The 24,152-nt window shown below is 37.5% G+C and overlaps 1 protein-coding gene across 2 annotated transcripts in view; it reads left to right on the top strand.

Moving 5' to 3' along the window:
• LOC117408854 (collagen and calcium-binding EGF domain-containing protein 1-like) overlaps positions 1-23,895 on the top strand; it is a 93,262-nt gene extending 69,367 nt beyond the window's left edge. The window contains exons 1-10 of one of the 2 annotated variants that reach the window (XM_058995640.1): positions 3,494-3,630; positions 7,245-7,297; positions 7,739-7,873; positions 8,610-8,747; positions 12,063-12,169; positions 14,692-14,809; positions 15,324-15,463; positions 15,759-15,794; positions 16,467-16,502; positions 19,363-23,895. In XM_058995640.1, coding sequence (XP_058851623.1) covers positions 3,629-3,630; positions 7,245-7,297; positions 7,739-7,873; positions 8,610-8,747; positions 12,063-12,169; positions 14,692-14,809; positions 15,324-15,463; positions 15,759-15,794; positions 16,467-16,502; positions 19,363-19,599 — 1,002 coding nt within the window. In that variant the 5' untranslated portion in view covers positions 3,494-3,628 and the 3' untranslated portion in view covers positions 19,600-23,895. Of the gene's footprint in view, positions 1-3,493; positions 3,631-7,244; positions 7,298-7,738; positions 7,874-8,609; positions 8,748-12,062; positions 12,170-14,691; positions 14,810-15,323; positions 15,464-15,758; positions 15,795-16,466; positions 16,503-19,362 lie in introns of those variants that run through there. The other variant, XM_058995637.1, reaches the window with a different exon arrangement.
• The last annotated feature ends 257 nt before the right edge of the window (positions 23,896-24,152 follow it).

The following is a 24,152-nucleotide window of genomic DNA, read 5'->3' as shown; positions in this document are numbered from 1 at the left end:
TTGATTTCTTAGACCAGAGATGACCCCATAGCTGGGCAGCTGCTACTATTGGGTATATCTCTAGCAGAGCTGTGGATTTTAGATGAGGAGATATGTTCTCGATTTCCTCAGGCCATGAACTGCAAAACCATTGATTATTAAATAGACCTCAGAATCCCAGAGATGAGGCATCAGTAAATAAAGCCATATTGTGAGGAGCTGAAATGAAATCATCATAAAACATAGAGAGACCGTTCCAGTGCTGAATAAGCGCAGACCACATTTTAATGTCTTTCCTAGCTTCTGAAGAGATATTTAAATAGGAGTCCAGATTTTTTGCTGTTGATGCCAGCGCTAGCAGCCGAGATATAAACGTCCTCCCCTGTGGAATGTGGAATCCCTGTATTGCAAAATTAAAGTAACCCAGCAATGAAAGCAGTGCCCGTTTTTTAATAGTTTTACTGATCTGAAAATCCTGAATGAGCAAACGAATATGGTTAAGTTTAGACTCAGGCAGACGGGCTTCAAACTTTTCTGTATCTAAAATGATTCCAAGGAATTCCAAAGAATGAAGGGGACCAATTGATTTTTCTTCTGAAAGCGGAACGCCAACTTCAGAAAATAAGCTTTTAAGATTGGAAATCGCTTCTGCTGGTGCATCTGAAGGAGGAGAAATTACTAAAAAATCATCCAGCAAGTGGAGCAAGAACGGGACATGATAGACATTAAGAAGTATCCAGCATAATGCTTCCGACAGGGTATCAAATATCTTCGGCTGCTGCGGCAGCCGAAAGTCAATTGAGTGGCAAAATAAAACTTCCCTTCCCAGCATATACCAAACAGGTGACGGAGAGAAAGATGGATTGGCATTACTTTAAATGCGTCTGATATATCTGCTTTTGCTAACCAAGAACCACAACCTGCTAATTTAATTGAATGTATTGCGTCTGCAATAGTGATGTAATGCAGGGAAAATTGACATTGGGGAATTAATGAGTTAATGCTGCTGGTGCTTGACACCTGTGGTGCTGATAAATCAATAATGAGACGCTTTTTTCCTGGCATTTTCCTTGTGGCAATGCCGATAGGATTAATTCTATATACTGGAAAAGGAGGAGCTAAAAATGGACCGATTATAAATCCTTTTTTAATTTATTTTTCGATGAGAGACTGCACTGATTGTGGATCTTGAGTCGCTGAATAAAGATTTTTGCTTTGGAACGAGGAAGAAGGAATTTGAGTAAGACCGGTTGAAAAACCATTTTTTAATCCGTCGATCAGGTAATTAGTTAAGTTACTGTCGGGATGATTCTGTAATTTACTTGATAACGCCAGGATGTTTATAGGAGTAACGACGGTGAGCATCGGGGAAAGTCACTTGTGTTTTAAAGGGCAGATTGTATTAGAGTGAGCGTCACCGCAATTGCTGCACATGTGGATAAAATTGCATTGCCTATTCGAACAGAAGCCAGTATTGAAATTGTTGCAGATTTGTCTTCCTCCTGAAAATCTAATACTGCGCCCGTATTTGTCTTTCCTTGTAGATTGATCGAGGGGAGCTGAAGAATGTATAGGATTAGGTACTGAAGATCTGTATGAATTAGCGGCGAAACCGGTTGCTTTAGAAGTTGATGCAATTGCAGCTTTAGGGCAGAGGGCTGTTGAATGAGCTGTTGAAGCGCAGACCCCACATGCATTAGCCCTTAGACCACCAAAAATTCTATTAAATAGATCTGGATCAGGTTTTGCCCAATTGATGATGTGATTATCTGCTGCCAATATCGCTGCTGCTTTTGCAGAGAATGCTTTATGATACTCATAAAACATAGTCCCTCCGTATCTGACAGACAGCTCCACGATGTAATATTCGTAAGATTCCAATTCAGCTCTGCGGTTAGGATATACCGAGCATAACACATCTCTGAATATGGAGAAAGCAAGGACAAACTCCCCTAATGTAAGATTTTTAAGCAGTCTGGGATCTCTGGATTTTAGAGTTACCGCCAATTCTCCACAATCGACTACTCTATGGTCCAAGAATTCCGAAGTCGTCATTAATAGTGAAACAAGATTAATGTCCTAACCTTCGAGAATGACACGTCTGATTTGTGGAGATATAGTGTGACGTCTCGCTGCAGTTGGAGAGGAGGATCCGTATGTAGATGCAGAAGCGAGGTTGTATATTGGAGGATCTGCTTCGCTGGCTGAAATTAGGGCTGGACCGGAAGAAGCTGTAGGCGGCGCTGCAGTATTTGATGCTGGAATTAATGACAGCGCTGTGGATTGTTTTCCTTGTTCCATAATAGACACCCTTTTATCTAGATCCAACAGTTGAGAACTGACCGAAGATAGAGTATCGGAAAAAGGCTGCATAAATGATTTTATCTTGTTGAATATTTGCGAATGTTGGATTTCAATGGCTGGCTGCTGGTTAGCGGTGCAAGTTGTGGGGGTGGTTAGATCCGGAATAGACTGCCTGCTGTCTGTTTTAGGACACTGAATGGCTGGGCGTGGCTGATTATGTTTTTTCGGAGGAAAGACTGGTTCTGCTGAGACTGAATTGCAGTAGAGAATGAAAAGATTCCCTGCCGGAATCGCATTACCATTTTTAAGGAGGGTTTATCAATTTATTCATGGGCCAGTCCTTCCAAAACAATCGATCCGGAGGGGTGTCTTGAGGCCGAAGACGCTTGGATCGCCGCAGATTCGATGTTTGGGTGGCAGGAACGGTAGGCAGCATTTGAACTGGAACCTGGTCGAGAGCCTGATCAGGAGCCTGATCAGATGTAACTGAAACACCAGAAGGGGAGAAAAAACAGAAACTGGATGGACCCTGGATTGAAGGAGAATGATCTGTTAATGACAGAAAATCCTGGGAATCCTCTGAATCCGATGACAACTGCTGTAAGTACTCCATTATTGAGGTACGCAAAAGTAGATGGGTCTTGAAATCGCTTAGGTTTAAGCCAAAAACGAAAAAACACAAGACAGCGAGGTAGAGGTGACTAATGTTTAAATAAGGTAGATTTAATTGATGACAGCAGATGATAGGTTGTTGGTGCCTAGCTCCGCCCCCTGAACCCCACATATAGGTTAACATTAAATCCAGCTAAATATTTCCTGTCAAAATACTGCCTGCACAGGGATTTGAGACAACCTTACATTCAGAAAATAAAATAGTCTAATAACATTTTGGAGCTTATTTATTTATTACATGCCTTATTCACAAGTTATTCTTCAACTCACGAGTTGAAGTAAGTTAGTTAGCTTGTGTAGGATGGTTTCAGTATTTCCAGATCATATTTGGAAACCTAAATGCATGGATAAGTTCATGATGCATTGTGCTAATGACACACTACAGTATGCACACTGCTGTATAAGAATTGTCGTCTGTCATCATGGCTTCAGAACGTGTAGACCTTTCTATAGTCGATAGAGTTCGGATTCTGGAGGCACTACATGAACCCGGTGCTAAACAAGTACGGGTAGCAGAAAAGTTTGGCATCTCAAAATCTGTTGTATCCACCATTTTGAAATTGGCTATGAAGCTGCACGCAATATTGAGAGTGATTTACAGCTGGAGGTGGCGAATCGTAAAAAAAAAAAACAACATTGGACAACTACTTTTAAAATTATGCTTCTGTATTAAATGTAAGTACTGTACACCAAGTTTGTTTACTGTTTTTATGGATACTGATAGTATGTTGTTGTAGTACTATGTGTACAATACAGTACTATGTATACTTTTTGTTTTACACATCAGTGTAGTATTAGTAAACAGCTGTTTGTTCTGATATTTGGTGTTTTTCGTGTTTATTTTTTAACACTGTAATGAACCAAGACGTGTATTTCAGTGCGCTGTTTCTACAACTATAGTATACATTGTTTTTCCATATACATACACTTAAAAATGTGGCTTTTCGCTTAACAACAACGTTCGGTTAATAACAACTTTTTGATGGGAACTGAGTGGTTGCTAATAAGTGGCACCTACTGTGTGCGTGCGTGCGTGTGTGTGTGTATATATAAAGCAGAAATACATTGTGTCACTGACATACTGTACCATACCCTCCACATCAGAAATTACCAGAGATTACAGCTCAGGCTTATTACAGCCATAAAAAGTCAGTATTCTCTGGTAATGCCACCTGTTGTGGGTATTATTTCGAAATTCAAATTACTGTGATTTATGCTAAAAACAATTTAATTTTAATACATATATACTGTATCTATGGCTGCTTCTGATCAGCAGCAGGTTTAGCAACTGTCAAGCTGGAACCCAAACTGTTAGCGCTTTGAGTCACAGAGCCACTTAAGGGCTATTGTGTTGAACAGTGGCATCAGACCCATTGCTCAGACTGTTCACACTCTCAAGACAACACGTCTGCATGAACCTTTATAAGGGCAGCCTGCGATGTGTTTACCAGGATATTTGGAAATTAGAAACACATGTTGGGAAACCTTGCAGGAGAGAGGAAAAATACAAGACTTGGGAAGCCTCACTCTCATGCGTTTTATAAATCAAAATGAAGACGAAACAATGCAATAGGAGGGCTGCAGTGCGTCATGTGTGCTTCAGCTTGTATAAAAAATGGCTAATATTTGATGGCACTTTAATATGAATCCAAAAGCCATTCCAATGTCTTTATGTCACTTGTAAATATAGTTTCTAGTTACAGTCTGTGGTCATTTTTCCTGTTTGTTTCTTTTTTTGGGACACGGACAGCTAAAAGCAACGATTGGAAACACATGTTTAGAAACAAATAAGCATTACATTTTATGTCTGTCACCTATGAGTTGACTTATTTTCGGTGCATTTGAAGGATGTGAATATGCCAGCCGTTCCCCCACAGTGTGTGGAATGTTGTGGAAGCTGTCATTGACACAGCTGTAATGTATTTCTGAATAATGACTGTTTACAAATTACACACGAGTAAATACATTGAAAGCATAATTCAAACTGAGTGATCCTGTTGATAATTAAAACAAAGTCAAAAATACTGTTTTTCAACTTTATACGGTAGATTTTAGTTGGAAACATTTGCAATGCTGTTATTGTAATCTCGTTTGTTTTGCTTGATTAGCTCAAAACACAGAAAAAACCAGATACTAAAAAGGAAATTGACATTAAGAATAGAGTTAGATTAGAAAAATATATAATATCAAACACAAAAAGATCCTCAACCTAACTCATTCGGTTCTTTATTTTTATCCATCTGCAAAAGCAAAGCTGGTTAAAACGGAGTTAGCCAATAAAACCATGGCGCTTATTGAGGCGGTAGAATCAAAATCAGTTCTGAATCATACTACACTGAAGTAAAATATGTCTACATTTACTTAGTAAATGATGGAATGATGTGCTAAATTAATGAAGGGTCCTTAACAAAGAGTGTTAACAGCTACAGTAAGGGGTACCCTGTTAAGACATCAGGGTTATTTCTTATTGAAACCCAGTACAATTATTTCCATCATGGTTTATTTATCTTTACTTAGGCATTTCTTTCTGTTTATTTTAACGTGAGTACCGTTTGCTATCAGTAGATGTTTGCATGTAAAGTTATGTTATTCTGTGATAAAAACTATGGGTCATCCAGAGGGTATCCCATCCTAGTGTCAATGTACTAGGTCCCCCAGATACACAAGAGCACAGCCAAATACTAATTCTCTCTAAACACTGAAGTATAAGCAAATCTGTGCTGAATGTTTCTACGACAAGTTCAGTGAGTTTTGAAAAAGAGCATCATTTAAACTATGAACCAAACAGCAGTTTGATTCACTAGAGATTTTTTTGTCAGAAAAAAATAGATTATTAGGTTGCCCCTGAACACATTTGGTTAGTTGATAAAGTTCAAGAAAGGAAGTCAGAAAAATACTGGCTTTCATTCCGAATTGGACTACTGACTACATGAACACAATCGAAAGTCTGTGTGTGTGTGTCTGTGTGTGTATATATTTCTCAATAGCAACACTTTTAAACCTTGGTTCTTAATTATCCTATTTTATAAAAAAAAGAATCTAACAAAGAATCTGTTATTACAGGTATATTTATTATACATATTAGAAACATGTACTTGGCTTAAATACAAAACCTAGCAATTTGTCACAAAAAATGGCTGTTTCTAATCTAAGGTTCCTGAATGGAATGTTTTTAAAAAATATTATTGTTGTTGTTGTTGTTGTTGTTGTTGTTGTTATTATTGTTATTGCTGCATTCTAATTCAATATTGCCTCTAATCTCCTATTACGTCATTGCTATACAGGTGTAGTTCAAATATGCCTTAGTATCTGTAATTTCAAGTGTCACAATTGTTCTAGTTATTCATAGCTTAGTTTGAAAAATGTTCTGGAACAGTCCGGCTCTGCTTGAAATAAAGTTTTAATTACAAGTTAAAAAACACTATGATAGTTGTCATTTGTCTCTAGATAGCCTACCAGCCATCAAGCATGAATAAACTGAAACTCATATATTGCTGTAAGAAAAAAATGGAATATGATACAGGAGGATAGCTTTAGAGAATGCTATCTCACAGTTATTGAAAAAAATGTAAAAAAAAAAAAAATGTAAAAAAATAAATAAATAATAAGTCCTGTACATATTTTTGCCTGGATGGCTCCATATTATTCCTGTGCTTTACAGTAATTATAAATTATTTATTCATGTGTAAAAAAGTGAACAAGAGTGAGTGGCATTAAATCTTGCTTAAAAAGGACCATTCCCACCCCAGTCTCTGAGTGTGTCCATAGGGGGGATGATGGCTATTGCTCTTTTCTTTTAAATTGTTAATTTCCTGGCTAGCTTTCAAAACTTCAAAGACTATGCATTGATTGGATTCCTAAAAAACCTGCTGGGCCTTCAATACTTGCTGATGTGCAGTAGTTAGCAATGTATTTTTTCAATGTAAAAAACATGTATTCAGCTGGTTTGTTAAGTAGAGTAATTGAAAATATATACAGAAACAAATCATAATTAAGCAGCATGTTCCTGTCCCTGGTAAATAGTGCATGGTGAAGTGTTATCCATCTCTCCTGAATGTGGTTTCTCAGTGATGTGTCATGGAATGCAGCAGGTGAAACATGTTGTCTGATAGGCTAAAAGGTCCTCTGCAGTCTATGATGAACAGTATAATGTTGTTATTCATTAAACAGTTGGCTGCGCAGCATCAAAACTATCTATCTAGTTACTTATGGGCAAGCAATCAACGAGGGTTCATCTGGTAGCCATAATATAACACCCATTAAGTTTATTTATTTTATTTTTTTGACAGGAAAAAATGCTGTGAAGGTTTTAAATTTGTGCTAGGACAGTGCATCCCTGAAGGTAGGTAGATAAATTACTTTTCTATGTTTATAAATATGAATATTGATACATACTCTTGCAGTAACAGAGCAGGTGTTTGAAAACGTGTGCATCGTATAGAATAGAATAGAATAAAAAATAGATTTGACCTAAGTATAAAGTCAACAGCATATTTTACATGTGAGATAGTCCTGAGCAAACCTAAGCAAGGGTGGAAAATATAAAAATGACCTCAAGGGGTGTACTAGGCATTCGTAATTTCATCCCCAAACAGTGAGATTTGCAATAAAAAAATGAACAGGGTGGGATGAGGTTAACACCTGTAGTGGTAATTTTTATATGGCAACATCCATGTGTGCTGAAACCAGTAATAAATGATCGACAACAAGCAGTATAAGAGTAGTATAGTTCAATATTTTCAGTCTAATATCTTCCCAAAATATCTTCTCCATTTATTTCCAGATTATGATGTGTGTGCTGGAGTCCCTTGCGAGCAGCAGTGCACTGATCATTTTGGCAGAGTGCTTTGTACCTGCTATGCTGGGTATCGATATGACCGTGATCGGCACAGGAACAGAGAAAGTCCTTACTGCCTCGGTGAGAACTGAAGCAATGCATCTGTTTCCATGTTCTGACGGGACACTAAAATGCCTTCATTTTACTCTCTTTCTTTGTACATATCACTAACACAATGAAGTTTAGCAGTCAAAACTTCTGAAAAGATCTAAGGAGTAACATAGGCTTGAACTTTGTTGGAGAATATTTGTTCAACATTATAAGATCATTTGAATTACAGAAACCTGTGAAGCTCTGAAATATGGTGTACTTTACTGATCCTACTCGCAATCTGGGAGAGGATGTGTACAGATTGTTGAGTTCAAAGGTTCAGTGGCTGTTTAAAACGAACCATTTATTTGACTTTCACTGAGGTATGCAGTTATTTTCATTTATTAGGGAGCTAAGAACGCCAGGTCCTTGACCTCCCTAAATCTGCTCTAAATCAAAGTAGCAACATCAAATCACTGCTGGGTTTTTTTTCTTTCTTTTTTTTTTTTAGAACTGGTCAAATTAGTCTAAAACACCTTAGTAAGTAGCTGGATTACCTTATTATTTTCAGCATTATCCTTTGGTCTGCTATACTTGGCCTTTGGATAAAGGACTTTTAGTCTTGACAGTACTTTCTCTTTCATAAGCACACTACCTTTTGTTTCTTTGTTATATAACTATTTAGTTTAAAATTTTAAAAAAGCTAGAACATACCGTACCTTTAGATATAGTTAAGTGACTGATATTGCAAGTATGGTAAGCTTCTATTTTTCTTTGTTTTTTGCAGATATTGATGAATGTGCCACTAAAAATGAGACTATTTGCTCTCAGGTCTGTATAAACATTCCTGGCAGTTATAGATGTGAATGCGAGAAGGGTTACTTCTTAGAAGATGATGGGAAAACCTGTAGCAAAGGAGAAAGGGGTAAGTGATTAGTAAGGACAGAAGTTATTTTACTTTCTGAATACCCCGTCCTTTAGCTTCGGAAAATTTCTCAATCCGAATAATTTGAACTTTTGTTGCCTGTATAGAGAGAGAAAATAAACAAACAAACGCATCATATCACAGCATGTGGGTTGTGAAATGTAAAGGCATTCCGATGTATTTTCTTACTCCGGTTGAATGAGTGCCAAACACAGCATTGTACAATTTGCATGGCATTATGCTGAAGTCAGGAGTGATGGATTGACCCCTTAAATGTATTAAATGTATAGCTAATAATATTAAAATAAAATATAAAATCCATGAATATAAACTGTCATGCATTGCCATTCATGAAGATGGTCTTACATGTAGAGTTTTAAAATGCCCATGGTATTTTGTTTTAATTAAAAAAAAAAAAAAAAAAAAATGGGTTAAGGTTTGGGTTAGGGAACACTTCATTCCCTATCTGTACCTCCATAAGCTAGTTACAACCTGTTGCATTAAATTTAATAAAATAAGTAAAACAGACATACAATATCTGGTTTCTATCTAATTGTAATGGTCATATGAGGTGCAACTTGAAACAAGCCCAAATCCAACACATAAAAGATCTGTTTTTCCATTGCTACCAGAACATGCAGACATATGTAGGAATACAGCTGCCAAGTCTCAGTTTTCTCGTGAGGGTAAAAATTTCCCAGAATCAACCTATTTCAGGGCAAGCTACTTCACCACAGACTTGACAATGGGAAATATAGCATTACAGATATAAAGCAGAAATTTAAATATATGAAACCAATAATAATGTAATACAGCACACTTATCAGTATTATATGGATGACACTTGATGAAAACTACAGAAACAATATTATGATACAATTTTAACATTATGTCTGTGTGCCCACATATGTTAGTATGCAATTAGACAGGAAGAACCAAATGTATGATATAAGGTTTGTGTTAGATAACATAATTCATTCTAAAATCCAACTTTGTTAGATGCTATTTAAACCACAGTTAAAAACTCTCAAAGTGCATACTTTGGTCACAGTACAGTGTGTGTCTGATGAAACTAATACATTATCTGTGTAACTCAACGACCCAAAATCATTCTGTCTGTCTCTGGTTTATAATCCCCAGAGTTAAATATAGTTCTAGGCATGTTCTTCAATCTCCAGATGTACTGTATTTTGGGCCACTGACCACTCTGGGTCAATGACATCAAGGCCCCTTATTGAAAATGCAGTTGTTTTGATGACATTCTGTACTGTAGCAAATTTTAATGTTAAAGTTCTTTGTGGTATGTAGAAATTATAAACTACTCCAGCCGTATTGCTTTAACCACCAATTCCCTGTCTACATGTGTGGTATAAGAACAAAAACAACAACTCATGACTAATGGTTTGGCCTCCTTAACCACAGTGTTTAATTGTAATTAAACTGAAGGACTTTCCACAGAGACACCTATAAGGATGCCTTCTGCAGGCGTTAATGTTTTCATATGGAAAATGCTTGCTGGCACATTCGATGCAACTGGGCCAACATAAGCTGATAAAATAATAAATAAATATGTTTTTAACGCAGCTGTAATGGGGTGATGGTCCGAGCTTACCCCCATCCACAATCGCATTATCCTCTCAGGATGTCTTTATAACGCAGGAAAACAGCATTTTTTAGTGTTCACAGGTATACTTGTTTATTTCAGCACTGGAAATATATTTCACACAGATTACAACTAACTACAATGACTGACATTTACATAACAGTCTCACGACTGACCAACTAATCCCCTCCTAAAGAAAGACATGCATTAAATAAGCCCCAGCCCTGCCTACTCGTAACAGGATTAATTATTCAATAAACATTTACACCTGGAATGATTTTATACAAAAATAAACTATTATTACATTAATAGCATTTACACAAACATTCATAGATATATATATATATATATATATATATATATATATATATATATATATATATATATATATATATATATATATATACATTAAACATGTTTCTTCCCCTTTATAGGTATTTATTTAACCTGTATGAATACCGTCCTTAAACTATTCTATTGTTTACTCATTATTATTATCATTGTCATTATTATTCTCTAGTCCCTAACTATTACCGGTAAAAGCTGACTACCCCTTATCTTGGAATATTACCGAACATATGGTGATAACAAAACCATTGTCCCACGTTTATAGCTACGGCAACTTCGTTAAGGGAAGCGCCCTAATCTAAATACAGCAAACGCACTTGCTCAACAACATGCACAATAGAAAATAAACCACGGCTCTACCGCCACTAGAATAACAATAACAGTCATAAACACAATAACATGCATTTAAATATTACAGTCAGGTTCTAACCCTCGCAGCCACTTTAAGATGTTTTGCAGGTGGAGGGTAGTAAGATTTACAGCTTCATTTTTTAGCAACATATTGTGTAATACCCTATTCTCATTACCTAAATAATGCACAATCAACAGGGGTCAAAAACAGGCTTCTAATGACAGATGTGTTTTCAAATTGTGTTTTTTAGATAGCGTGAAAGTGATAGTAATCTAGATTGAGTCTCCCACAGTTGGGGAATGAGCAAACAGCCTCCCAGCTGATATGCACCTGCAGTGCAATATTTAGCTATTTACCAGTAGTTAGTAACAGAGCACAAACACTTTTATAAATTGTAAAGTCCATGACCTTCTGGCAGAACACTCAGAACAGTTGGTTTCATGATAGTGTTACATGGCTTTTTAATGCTTTCACATTCCATTAAAGTTTACAGATATTTTAATAATAGGTTACCAAACCAATCTTATGATAAAATTTAAAAGGATTTCTAATCCAAATTGCATTTTTTTATAAAACCACAAGTAAGAAAATTAGGGCAAACAACCCCGAATAACTTGGGAGAGAGGGTATATTTACTACAATATCTCAAATCTGTTTAACATGTATATGTATATTTATTACAAAATAATTAGCTTAGAATATTCCTTGAGAATCAATCTCAATTTCAAGGATGTTACAGAAGCACAGACCCTAACTGAATAAGGGGCATAACCGTGCAACACATACGAGTCCATGGCATTTGAAAATGTTGTATTTGTTTGTATTCAGCTGTTCATGTTTCCGCAAGCCTCTCTGGTACATGTCACTAAATAATTATTTTAGTGGTATGATGAAAGAGAAAAAGAAAGGAATACAAATGTGCTTGTAGTGTAATACATAAATACCATGAGTTACCTATGTTGGTGTTAGAGACCTGATTGTAACATATGATAATATGAACTTCTTTCTATAGCCAGTCACTTTGAAAAGTCGGACAACGTAATGAAAGCAGGAACATGCTCAGCTACATGTGAGGAGTTTCAGCAGATAAGACAGACGGTCCTGCAGCTCAAGCAAAAGGTATTGAGTTTAATATCCTTCTTGTGCAAACTGCAGTTTGAAATTTTAAATAGCTCATTATTTATCTTGTTGCTAAAGGTGGAACATGTCTTGATATCACCTGGAAAAAGATAACTTTTTTTTTTTGTCATGTGGAAATAAATCATGTACTTTCAAAGGGCATCGTGCAATGAGAGATAGGTGACGCACGCTTGTGTTTGTAGGTAAGTGCTGCACAGGATTTGTTTTGAAAATGCCACCACCCTCTGGTCTTTAGAACCTCTGAGCACTAAATGTGGACCCCTTTCATTACTCTATTGGGAGTAATGAATTACTATTTTAAATAAACTTTTCATATGTGTTTTATCCATTCTGGCCACTGATAACAGAATATGAAATCACTTAGCATACAGTAAGTAATGAAGCGTGTGTTTGTGGAAAATACGTTTTTTATTGTGTCTTGTGCACATGTGGGTGGGTTTTATTACTTCTGTTAGAGAGACTGGTGTGGCAAATAAAAAAGTATTCTGACAGAAGAGTGGAAATACATTGTGGAGCAGGCAGGAACATTTACAGCACAGCAACTTTTATTTGCAGTCACAGGAGGTTATTTAATTGCTTTTGGATATCTGATTTTAGGCACTGTGTGTTGTTACAGCTGTCCAGACTACAGAACCTGTCCCTGATGGATCCATCCCTCACTTAGCGATTTCCTTTTCCAAATGCAGCAGTACTAGGGATAATCAATTAAAGATACTTACAGATGATAAAGTGGCAGCCAAAAATGAATACACAGTCACAAGATGTATCATTAAATATATCTGATATGCTGCTTTGGGTATATAGTAAGAGTGTTTTTGACATTTAGCCATTATTAGTGAAGGAAATGCTTGCATTGAGACTGATAAAGAGCACTGTGGATTTAACACTTGCAACCCATCCAAGTCTGCAATGCATTAAAAAATGTTGTTTGTTTACTATTTTAGAAAAAATAAAGTTTTTTCATGTGACCTAGTGCAACACAAAACAAACTTGTAAGTACTGTATGCAATCTTACAGTTCTGCTATAGCAAGCAGGTTCTACTTATCCACCCTATTTGCGTATATAAATAATACTATTGAAGAAGTATTATCTGGGCATCAAAATGTACTGTAAAAATTCTGTAAAAATTCCCAGTCATCAAGTAATTTCTTTGAAGCTGCTAAAATGATTTTTTTTCTTCTACTGTACATTTCATGACTGGCCCAGAATATAAAATCAGTTAATAGAGTAATGTATGGGAAACACTTTATTTGTGGTGATATAATAAATTACTTTAATCCTCATAGGCTTCTGCCTTATGTTTTTGTGGGATTTATTTGCTTGGATCGCCAATCACAACCATTTCTGGCACAGAAAAGCAGCCACAACTGTACATATACAGACATTATTTTTTCATCCTAAAGCCGCCAGGGAAAGAAAGAGAATAACAAAGTTTTCAACTCAGACAGAACATGGCTACCAGAAGTGTGTTGCTGTCCCAGCCGAATCCAGTGAGACTCTTTCCCCTTACGACAGTCCATAGGAAAAGTGTCCTAAAATGAAGAAGTAAATAGGGGAATACGAGCCAGGTCTAAGAAATGTATTGGCTTAAATACTTGTCCAATTCTGTAAGCATGAGTTTCTTTGGATTAGGGTTAAGTTGGATTGCCTCATCAGCATGCATTTAGAAGTTCCCATCTTTGTTGAGTAGATGACTAAGTTCAACAGCAATTATGAGCTTTATTTTTTCCAGATACTGTAGTGTCCTTCTTCCTCTACATACAGCTGGCATCTCTATATGTTTTAATTGCATTTGGCAATCACATATTTGGAGGTTTGTCTAGACCACTTGTAAATCATTGGTAGATAAACTGCTATGGTGGGTTTCCTTAAGGGAATGCTTGAGCGTGGTGAACATTCAGCCATCACTTGGAGTAAGCAGCAATTCCAAATCCCACAGACAACTGATCATTGAAATCATAATGTGAGAGGTTTTATTTCTCCTCCTAAGAAATAAACCAATTTAAAAACATTATTATAAAGTTTGGAAAGATGATACACTTTTACCACAATGTTTCTTTTAATTATGAAGGACTTTGAGCCTACTGGTGGGAAAGGGACAATTTCTCATATACAGTAACGTGTATGGTGTTGGACCAACCCTTGATATAGAGCATCAGATGTGCTATACCACATCAAATGTAACGGATTTGCTAGTACCAGTGATAGCAAATATTGAAGGTGCTAATACAGCCCAAAGAGCCATTTGAGTGTTAAAAGCAATAGGACAGTTAGCTAACCAGACATCCAAAAACAACCATGCTAGTATTGCAGTAGAAGGACAAGGAAGAAAATCACTACCAGAGACAAGTACTGAACCAAATGTTCAAGTCAATCCGGTGCACTGTGTGAAGAACAGAGGCAAATTCGACTTAAGATTTTCCGCAATCAGTTCCTACCGTTTTCTAGTTTATTACAATCCAAAGCTGTTATGTTAAATATGTCATGTGTTTGTTTCCAGATTGCCTTATTGCCCAACAATGCTGATGTTAGCAAACAGATAACAAGTGAAAAAATGCTCACGTCAAATTCGTATTTGCCTGGTCCTCCTGGACAACCTGGGCTCCCAGGCCCGCCAGGTAAGATATTTAATGCAGAGGAGGTTCATGGTTGTATAAACCTATAGTCATGCCTGTTTGTTGTGTTTACTGTCAGCCCTCTACCTGCACATTAAAACTGGCAAGACCTCACTGGCAACCATCTCCTGTGGTAGCACTGGATGCTCCACAAGTACAATGCCATGGGTCAATAATACCAGTACTGAGGCAACTAATAAGCAGCTGGTACAACAGCTGATAGCATGTTTCATTCAGTTAACTTGTGAGGGCTTCCCTTTTAAACCCGCACACCTAAGGTGGTAGCTTGGGTTTCTTTAGTTAAATATTTTAAATGAAGCTTTGGTCTCAATTGATACATTTCCTAGTTAAATAAGTAAATAAATACTTTTTAGCTTACTCTGCAGGCTAAATACTATATTGTATAGTACTGCAAATCTCCATGGGGCTGCTATACAGTAGGTTCACATTGTACTGTATGCACTGTATTGAATTGTATTGTTCAATGTTTACCTAGTTTTTGTTTGATCTAACACAGGCGCCCCTGGACCTAAAGGGTCTCTTGGACACCAGGGACCACCTGGCCCCCCTGGCCCAACTGGACCCAGAGGAATGATGGGACCTATGGGGCCATCACCCGATATGTCCCACATCAAGCAGGGAAGACGCGGCCCTGTGGTCAGTGACCTACTGTACATTTTTCTCACCCAGATTTATTTTGCATGCTTCATGAAACATCCCAAAAAAAAATCATTACAGTATACAGTATACATGGTATGAATCGCTTTCCTACAAAAATTATATTTGTACCTATGAAGCAACTTTATGTAATTCTTATATCAGGTGATAACTACCAGTCTGAAGTTGGCATTTTAAGATAGGGACTTTTGTTTTTAGTTGAAATGAAAGTTTATGTTTTATGGTAAAAGTTATTTGTAGATCAACACAAGATAAAATTTTGAATGTGTTTTAGGGTCCACCTGGAGCTCCTGGAAAAGGTGGCACCAAGGTATGAGATTTATTATTATTATTATTATTATTATTATTATTATTATTATTATTATTGTTATCGAGCTTGTCTCTTGGAGAAGAGATGGGGAATATCCATCATAAAATTCTAATGTACCCATCATGGAAATGAATATCCATAATTGGGGGAAGAAACATTTTGCTATAGACCATTCATGACATTTTGGTTTTAAATATTTACAATAATTTATGGTTTTTTTTTGTTTGTTTCTTTACTCCAGCCAAACAAAATTAAATTAAACAGCTGTCCGATTTTATATAATTTTTGATTTACCTTTAAATTATGAGAGATTACTTATGTTTCCACTCGTCTTTTTTTGTGTCTTTATTTTGTATTTAAACCTTCAGTTGAAGTTAGAGTTACTACTTGCATACCAACAGATGTATGTTGAAGTTGGTAAGCATACTGGATGACTAATCAGGTGGCTTTACTTGGTAATAGCTTTCAAGTAATAGCTGTGTGTACTGTGTTTCAAACTTTTGTGCTGTAATTATAAAAATATGTTACTGCTTATAAATTGAATTATAATGTTATATTATCCTGGCCACTTTAAATTAAGTGCTTCCATCTGCTGTTTATTTCTCAATTTTGATGTTATTCTGCTGTGATCTAAAAACCTAGAATAATGTTGATCCAAAACTTATTTCACAGGGAGAAAGAGGGGCTCCCGGATCGACAGGACCTCCAGTAAGTAAACTCTTAAATGGTCCTAAACCACCATATTACATGGCACTTCAAAGAAACAAAAGCTGTCATTTCTATGACTGGTTTAGCAGAACCAATTATGAACCTTTCATTGAGACTGGCAGTTAATATTGAAAATGGGGAAGGGTCATCTGAAAAGCAAAGTAAAATGGTGCAAAGTTTTGCGTTAAAAGTCATGATATACGTAAGGACTCATGCCAGATACAGATGATTTTGTGACATACTCTGCACAAGGAAAATCAAAAACATAATCTTGATCAGTTCAGGTAATCTCAGGTTTAGCTTCCACATAAAAGCCTCGATGTTTTAATCAGTTTGCATGGCCAGTTTGAAGTTAATGTACATGGCTATGTTTAGGTACTAAAAAGCTGGGTCTGTCAAAGCTTTTTTCAGGAATAATAGTGCAACTATAATCACAATATCCCTATTTTTGTTGTAAACATAGTCTTTGACCCATTGATATTTGACAAACATGCAAACACAGTTAGTTTCACACATATAGTACTGGGGTAGTTGTGACAGTCTTACAGTACTTTTAATATGACACCTGGAAACATTTATTTTGGTCTTGGAGATTTATGCTTTATATGTGGAAATGTACTATATAGAAACTTGTCAAATGCAGTCTGCAAACACTAAATATCCACCATGAGTTACTGACTGTGGCAGGGCGAAAGCCCTGCTGATGTAAGTAGTGTGTGGGGGAATGTAAAGATGGCAGAGATGGGGTTAAATATGTCCCTGCCTGCCAACAATCACATGTGTGGCCATTCCCCAATTAGGTAATTGTGTGCTAATTGGGGAATGGCCACATGCATAAAAAGGGGAGAAATCCTTTGTTCGGTGGTGTTAGCAGTGGGATAATGCCTCCTGGAGACTCAGAGCAGGACTGCATGTAAAAAAAAAAAAACTGGGATGCGGAGCCTGCGCAAGGCTGGGCACCTCCGAGATGTGTGCATGTATGAAGACCTGCAATTTATGGAGGCCTTCACATGAGACGAGGTGGAGTTGCCCGAGGAATGGCTCAGTCTGAAGGTCCAAACCCAGCTGACAACACGAGACGGGCTCCTCTGCTTTCCACACCCCGTGGTATAGTGGACTGGACGCCCTCCTCGTCTGCCCTGAGGAACATGGTGCCTCGTCTGAGGGGAGTTCGGGCACTTCCAACATCAGGAGGAGGTACCCGCCTGAGTGTCCGAGAAGGAGGAACAACCTACCAGAAAGAGGAAGAAGAGGAGGTGCCAACGCTGTCTCCTGTGCCAGAGGGAGAAGGGAGAAGCCCCACGTTCTCCAGAGCCAGAAGGGGAACGAACAGTTTTCATCTCCAGTGCCAAAAGGGGAGGAGCTTCCGCTGGCTCTAGACTCGGAAGGCCAACAGCCGGGCCAATCTCAGCAGCCGCTACACCTGCTGCTGAGGGGAGCACAGCGAAAGCCAGCCACCGCTGCCGATGTGCCCCTCACCGCTGCCAGCGTTGGGGCCAACCTCTTTAGACAAGCGGCAAGTGGGGAAAAGTCACAGGCTTAGTGGGTAGAAAGGGGGTTAAACAGGTACTCCCTCACAGAAGCCCAGAGGTCACCAAGGGGGTTAAACGGGCACCTGCTTATTGAAGCCCAGGGGTTACCACGGGGGTTAAACGGACACCCCCTCACAGAAGCCCAGGGGTTTTAAAAGGTCTCCTGGTCTCTTGCTCCTCTACCACTAGGTAATTGGGTGCTAATTGGGGAATGGCCACATGTATAAAAAAGGGAGAAATCCTTTGCAGTAGTGTTAGCATTTTGATTTGTTTTGTTTGCACTTTTTATTTTGGACCTTATGCCTGTTCTTTTTGTTTAATTAACATGCGAACTAGCACTTTCACTGCAGCTTTCTGTCTCAGAGTCTCGAATTTCTTCCGTTAACAGCTTGGGCCGTGAGTCTATCCTGCCACACTGACTTAATCGTATAACTTAAGTTCCTCACTATACTTTAACATTTAGTTTGTTTAAGATGATTTGTGATCAGGAATATTGTGTAATAATTATAGAGGATTTCAAGAGATATTTCTAAAATAGTTAGAAGCTCGCTTTTATTCCCTCTACTCCAGTGATTCTCAAACGGGGGTCCATAGAGTCTGCCCAGGGGGTCAGTGAAGTATTGGGGGGATAAAAAATTCTCACAGCACATCTGCTTGCCTACTGAGTAAAACAGGCAAAGCTACTCTTTCTGTTTGCACAGCATGGCATCCCTGACAGTGCGTGTGTAGAGGGGCTGGTTGAATGTCCACTGGTGATGTCACTCCCTGGTAACAGCCATAGCGAGACGGGGAGACGGCTCTTTTAGCGAATCGGGTTTGAGCGCTGTTGTTTTCTTGTGTTGTGGCAGGGCGGATGGAGTGGAGTGTGTAAAGCAAGTCAGGGCCACGGCAGTTCCAATCCCGGTCACCTGCTTAGCAGCAGCAAATCAGCTGGGGTGGCGGTGATTTATTATTCCATTCCATTCCAATCGGTTCATTTAAGATGATTTCTGAATAGTTATTTTTTAAAAATATGTAGATTCTGTTAAATATACTGAATTTGAAATAAACCCCTGCAAAGCAATACATGTCATCACAAGAAACATTTTTCTTTAGTTTTAATGAACCTTCTGTGAGTGTTCTGTGGGGTGCCATGCTGTTAAAGGGTTAAGTGACACTTTTAATATGATTAGGAAATGTCCAGCTTTGTGAAGAATAATTATTGCATATAGTCATAGAGTATAGTGTTTCATTGATTTTAAAAAAGCAAGAAAGGTCAAATGGTTATTCTCTACAAATATCTTCAAATTATAATGAGATTAAGAACACTGTTTCCTATATCATTGCAGGGCCCACCAGGCTCCTTTGACTTCTTGCTGCTGATGATGGCAGACATTAGAAATGACATTGCAGAGCTCCAGGAGAAAGTGTTTGGACACAGAACCCATTCTTCAGGGGAGGAGTTCCCCCTTCCTCCTCAAGGCATGAGAGACCCTCAGGATATAATAGACTTGGGATCGGGAGAAGACTACAGACACAGGGCTACGTCAAAGAATATCAGAAGAAGGAAATCAACCCCACACTGATCCTTATTTAAGTAAAAAAAAAAAAAAAAAAACATTAAATATTTCCTAAGCTGTATATAAGAAGTTTTCTACTGTTGTACAAATTGAAAGTGACTTTGCCGCAGTGACATTGATATTACTTTGGACAAATCTTTATTTTTTTAAACATATTTTTTCAGTCTGGTGTCAAATGATTTGGTGCATACGTGATTAATCACACATATGTATTTGCAGTTACGCATATGCAAAATTACAAAGCATGTTTGACACACTTCCTTTCGAGAGCTTAAAAAATAGATCTTCCCAGATGAAGCTTGCAACATAAGAGGCATGATTAAAAACTACTGGAAATTAATAATGCATACAGTAATGAATGTCATAATATGCACATTATTTGTATAGCTGTTAGTTTATTATTAGATATATCTATTAATCCAAATGTTTACATAAATTGTTGTTGCAAATGAAGGGGGATACTCATACAACACTGAGGGGTGATGTACTAAAGTGTTGTGTCTGTCGCAATAGTCACAAACCAGTTGCAAACAAGTCGGAAGTCTCGGGTGAAATGTACTAAACATGCGCAATGCTGATAGCGACTTTTTTAGGAAATGCTTTGCGGTAGCAGTTTTTCTTTGCGGTTCAACCTTAGATGAATATGTAATTATAGGCATTCCTGCATATATTAGCAAAAAGGGGGCAGAGATCGTGCAAATGATGGTTCTCAAATATTACAATAAGATGTACTAAAGCTGCTGGCAATTGCAACACTTACAATTGCATCAATTTGTTAAGAATTTTTGAAAGCATGTTTTAAACAGTCGCAATTGTTGCTGGCATTTCCCAGTCTGCTTTTTCTCGTGTGTTGCCAGTTGTGCTCAATGCATTTTTGAGGCGAACACCCAAATACTTATTTTTCCCTAAAGGCAGGGTGTACTTACAAGCCTTGAAAACACATTTCTATGACATTTATGGTTTCCCCAATGGGTTGGGGGCACACATGTGCCACTAAAAACTCCAGCTCATTCTAAAGGAATAGGGAACACACCTGTTCTATTAATGTGCAGGTGGTTTGTAATTGTGCACAATTTAGCACTGCAGCACTGACTAACTTAAATAAAAACTGACGGTGTACAATTGGCTTATAGGCTACTCATCATAATATGAATTGGTGGTATACAGTCAGCACTCATGTAGACGTTTCCCATATACATGTCAGTCGTGTTTTACCGCCCATGTATTAAGAATAAAATCAATCCCAATTATATATATGTAACAAATTAATGCACTTACCCATCTCACGCGATTACCGACTCTGTCACCAGTTGTCTGATACAAAGCTCTTCAATGTTACAATGTACTTGTTTATCCGTCACAGCCTGCGTTTGTTTTTTTTTTTGTTTGTTTTTTTCTTGTATACCAAGTCTGTCTTTATTGTGCAGTTACACAGCGCTTCCTCCAATTTCACATGATGAAAATGCAGCAAAAACAAAGCGAACGAGACAAGCTACGGTAATGTAAAAGTTAATCATTAAACAGTTTTAGATACTGTGATTTTTTTAATTTATTTTTTAATCTGTGATCTTTAGTTGCTTTTGTGCTTTTTCATTTGCAAGTGAACTGCGACATTAGGGCCTTATCGAGTATTATATTCTGCAATCTTCAATACTGACTTTGGATACTGTTTTAATTCTGGAAATTGGTTGTTTTTTTTCAGCGTATGCTAAATTGCATTGCCTTTTACGTTTTACGCAGTTCTGTGCATGGGTAACATTTTGATTTTATTTTGCTATTAGGTCATTAATGGAGAATTTTACATACTGCTACAATACATACCTGATTTAAAAGTATGTACTGTACTACAGTCCACTTGTCCACAGTCGTCTCTTTTGACAAGTGATATTTTCAGAATCATATCGTTCTGAATTAAAATACTACTTCTGTTATAAATATAGTACTGTACCAACAAAGCAAACTACAATACATCTAAATGGAAGCCTGCTTATTTTAAAACACAATCCTTTCAGCTATGTATTTTTGACATTGTATCTTTTTTGTGTTCCCTGAAAACATGGACAAAGGTTGGAATGGGCCAAAATGAAATAATCAGATATGCATCACACTCGTTTAACCGTCACTGAAGTAAAAATTTTATAGGGTCGTATATGTGAGTGCTGATTGTAATGCAAAATTTGTTGCTGGTCCCTTGAAATCATATTAACAAGAATTGACTGTCCTTCTGTAAGTGTCATAACTTGTCAATGCAGCACCATGATCTGGTTTGTGTTAATTGACTAGGCTACTAAGTAGGTAAAGTTAATAATAATTATAATTTAAAAAAACACTAAAATCATTTAGTTTCAATTTAAAATTATGTGTACAATGCAGCAGCATGATTTATTTTGTGTTACCAGTAGCCTACAGGCTAAAGTAAAAAGAAAGTGCGCTAGTTATTTATTTAATTTTACTACTGTACTGTATAGGCGTACTGTACAGATTTATATGTTTTTAATAATGTTATGTGTAGCATACCCAAAATACATAAGTGTTATTTCAGCGCAATGATTTATACATTTAAAATACACTGAGCACTATAAATGTATGTGTCTACGATTTTATTGTGTTTTTTTAAACCCGACACCTCCTTGTGTCGGACAAACATACCCGGTTTAACTAGGGGCTGCTGTATGATTATGAAAAGCTTTTTGATAGAAACACATTTTTTATTTGGGGTTGAAGGTGGGGGCCCCACTATAGAATCTGATGGGATTAAACTGCCTTTTATTATTTATTCAAAAAAAGTTAGCACGACTCTCGCAATGCTAGAGATCTCACTAAGAGGACACAACACATACTTAAATTACTATATTGCAGCTCTGTTCATTAACATATTTTCTCTCAGTACATACGACAAAATGTATACTTGCCGAATTGTTGCAACAGAAATGCAAATTGCGGTATGTTTGCGCTGCGACTGGCCCATCTTAGTACATCTACCCCTAAGTGTACAGATATTTGGGATGCTTGGTAACAAAAGGGCTAAGCCCTTACTTCTCTTCTTTTTTTCTCTCAGCACTGTTTTCCTTTCAGGTGGTTGGAATGAATAGTGTTGGATTTCAGTCCTTTTTAATAGACATTTAATCAGGGTTCATATGAGCTATAGGGCTGAGGCTAGCCCTCGGTGGCGGACATAGGGTGACAGAAATGGTAGGCAATTGTATTGATGAAGTAGGCAAATAATAACAGGGTCTAGGGGGGCGCTCAGTGCATTCAATAAACAGTATTAAAGAAATACTACGTGGCATTTAGCCATATTTATTCATGTTATTACTTTTAAAACTGTCTCAAAAGAGCAAAGCCAAAAATATAAACACTTACCTATAAATACTTACCTATTGATAGTCTGAGAATCAGTGGCGTGCCGTCAGGACCTTCAAATATTCTCTGCTGACCAGACAGTGCCAAGTAAACCGTCAGTCAAATGACATTACGTTGCCTCACTCACTTGTGTACAGTGTGCTTGCTTATACTATGAAACATACTACTCTATATTATTTGTTCATTTGTCTGACACCTTTATCCAAGATGACTTACAGGGTTTACTAGAGGAGTATAGGGGTTTCCTGAAGGGGATGTGATCAGCCATTAAGAGATCTGCATTTCTCCCGCATAAGTCTAAAACAACGACCAGACGCTAGAAAAAAAAACAGTTGAGGGTATTCTCCGTTTCAGTTGAAGGTCTTGAGTGAGTTTAACCAATAGGTGAGTCGAAGAATGTCCTTTTTTTTCTATTTTTTAGACAGGCGACCAATCAGGAGTGAGCAGAGGCGGGTAATAAATCTCCCAGGGTATTCTCTGCCTCACTTGAAGGCCCTGCTTTAGCAACCAGTGGGAAAGTCAAAGCTCTGACAGCTGACCAATCATTAGTGAGCAACCCCAAAACATGAATATTTCTTGGTTAGCACTGCAGTGAGGAGGATAGGTGGATTTCGCACGATATTGCTTATAAATATACATTGATAAATACAAATACCTTTACAACTTATTATTTCAAATTTTATTTTACACTAAAATAAAAAAAAATGTGAGAAAACAAAGACATCATAGTCGATTTGGTTAAGAATCCTTTTTCAAGGAGAACTTTCTCTGAAAAATTGGAGATTGTTAAAAAAGGGAGATGTACACCCCATATCCCCGAGCTGACATAGGAAGAGAAAGGATATACTCGGCACTTTCAGAATTCAAATTATGAAAGGTATCTGTGGCTTACAGGTACCTGCCACTTAAAAAAAGGAGGGGGGTGGGTGGGGGGGGGTTGCGACGACTCTGCTACCCCAGTCCATTTTGTCACGGCATGCCACTGCTGAGAATACACCATCTGGAAACAACACAAACGATCATGTGATCAAGCACTGAGAATTACAAAAATAAAACTGCAAGCTGTTGTTTCTCCCAAGTAGTGTAGTAGGCTACCATAGTTACAAATTATTGCCTAGGAGTAGGATTTTGGTGAAATACATTTAAGAAATTAGCATCTTTGTTACACAAGCACCAGCACAGATGCGCTTGCAGTG

The sequence above is a fragment of the Acipenser ruthenus genome, chromosome 2 (assembly GCF_902713425.1).
Source record: "Acipenser ruthenus chromosome 2, fAciRut3.2 maternal haplotype, whole genome shotgun sequence".
Lineage (NCBI taxonomy): Eukaryota > Metazoa > Chordata > Actinopteri > Acipenseriformes > Acipenseridae > Acipenser > Acipenser ruthenus.
This window is presented reverse-complemented; position numbering and strand designations above follow the sequence as displayed.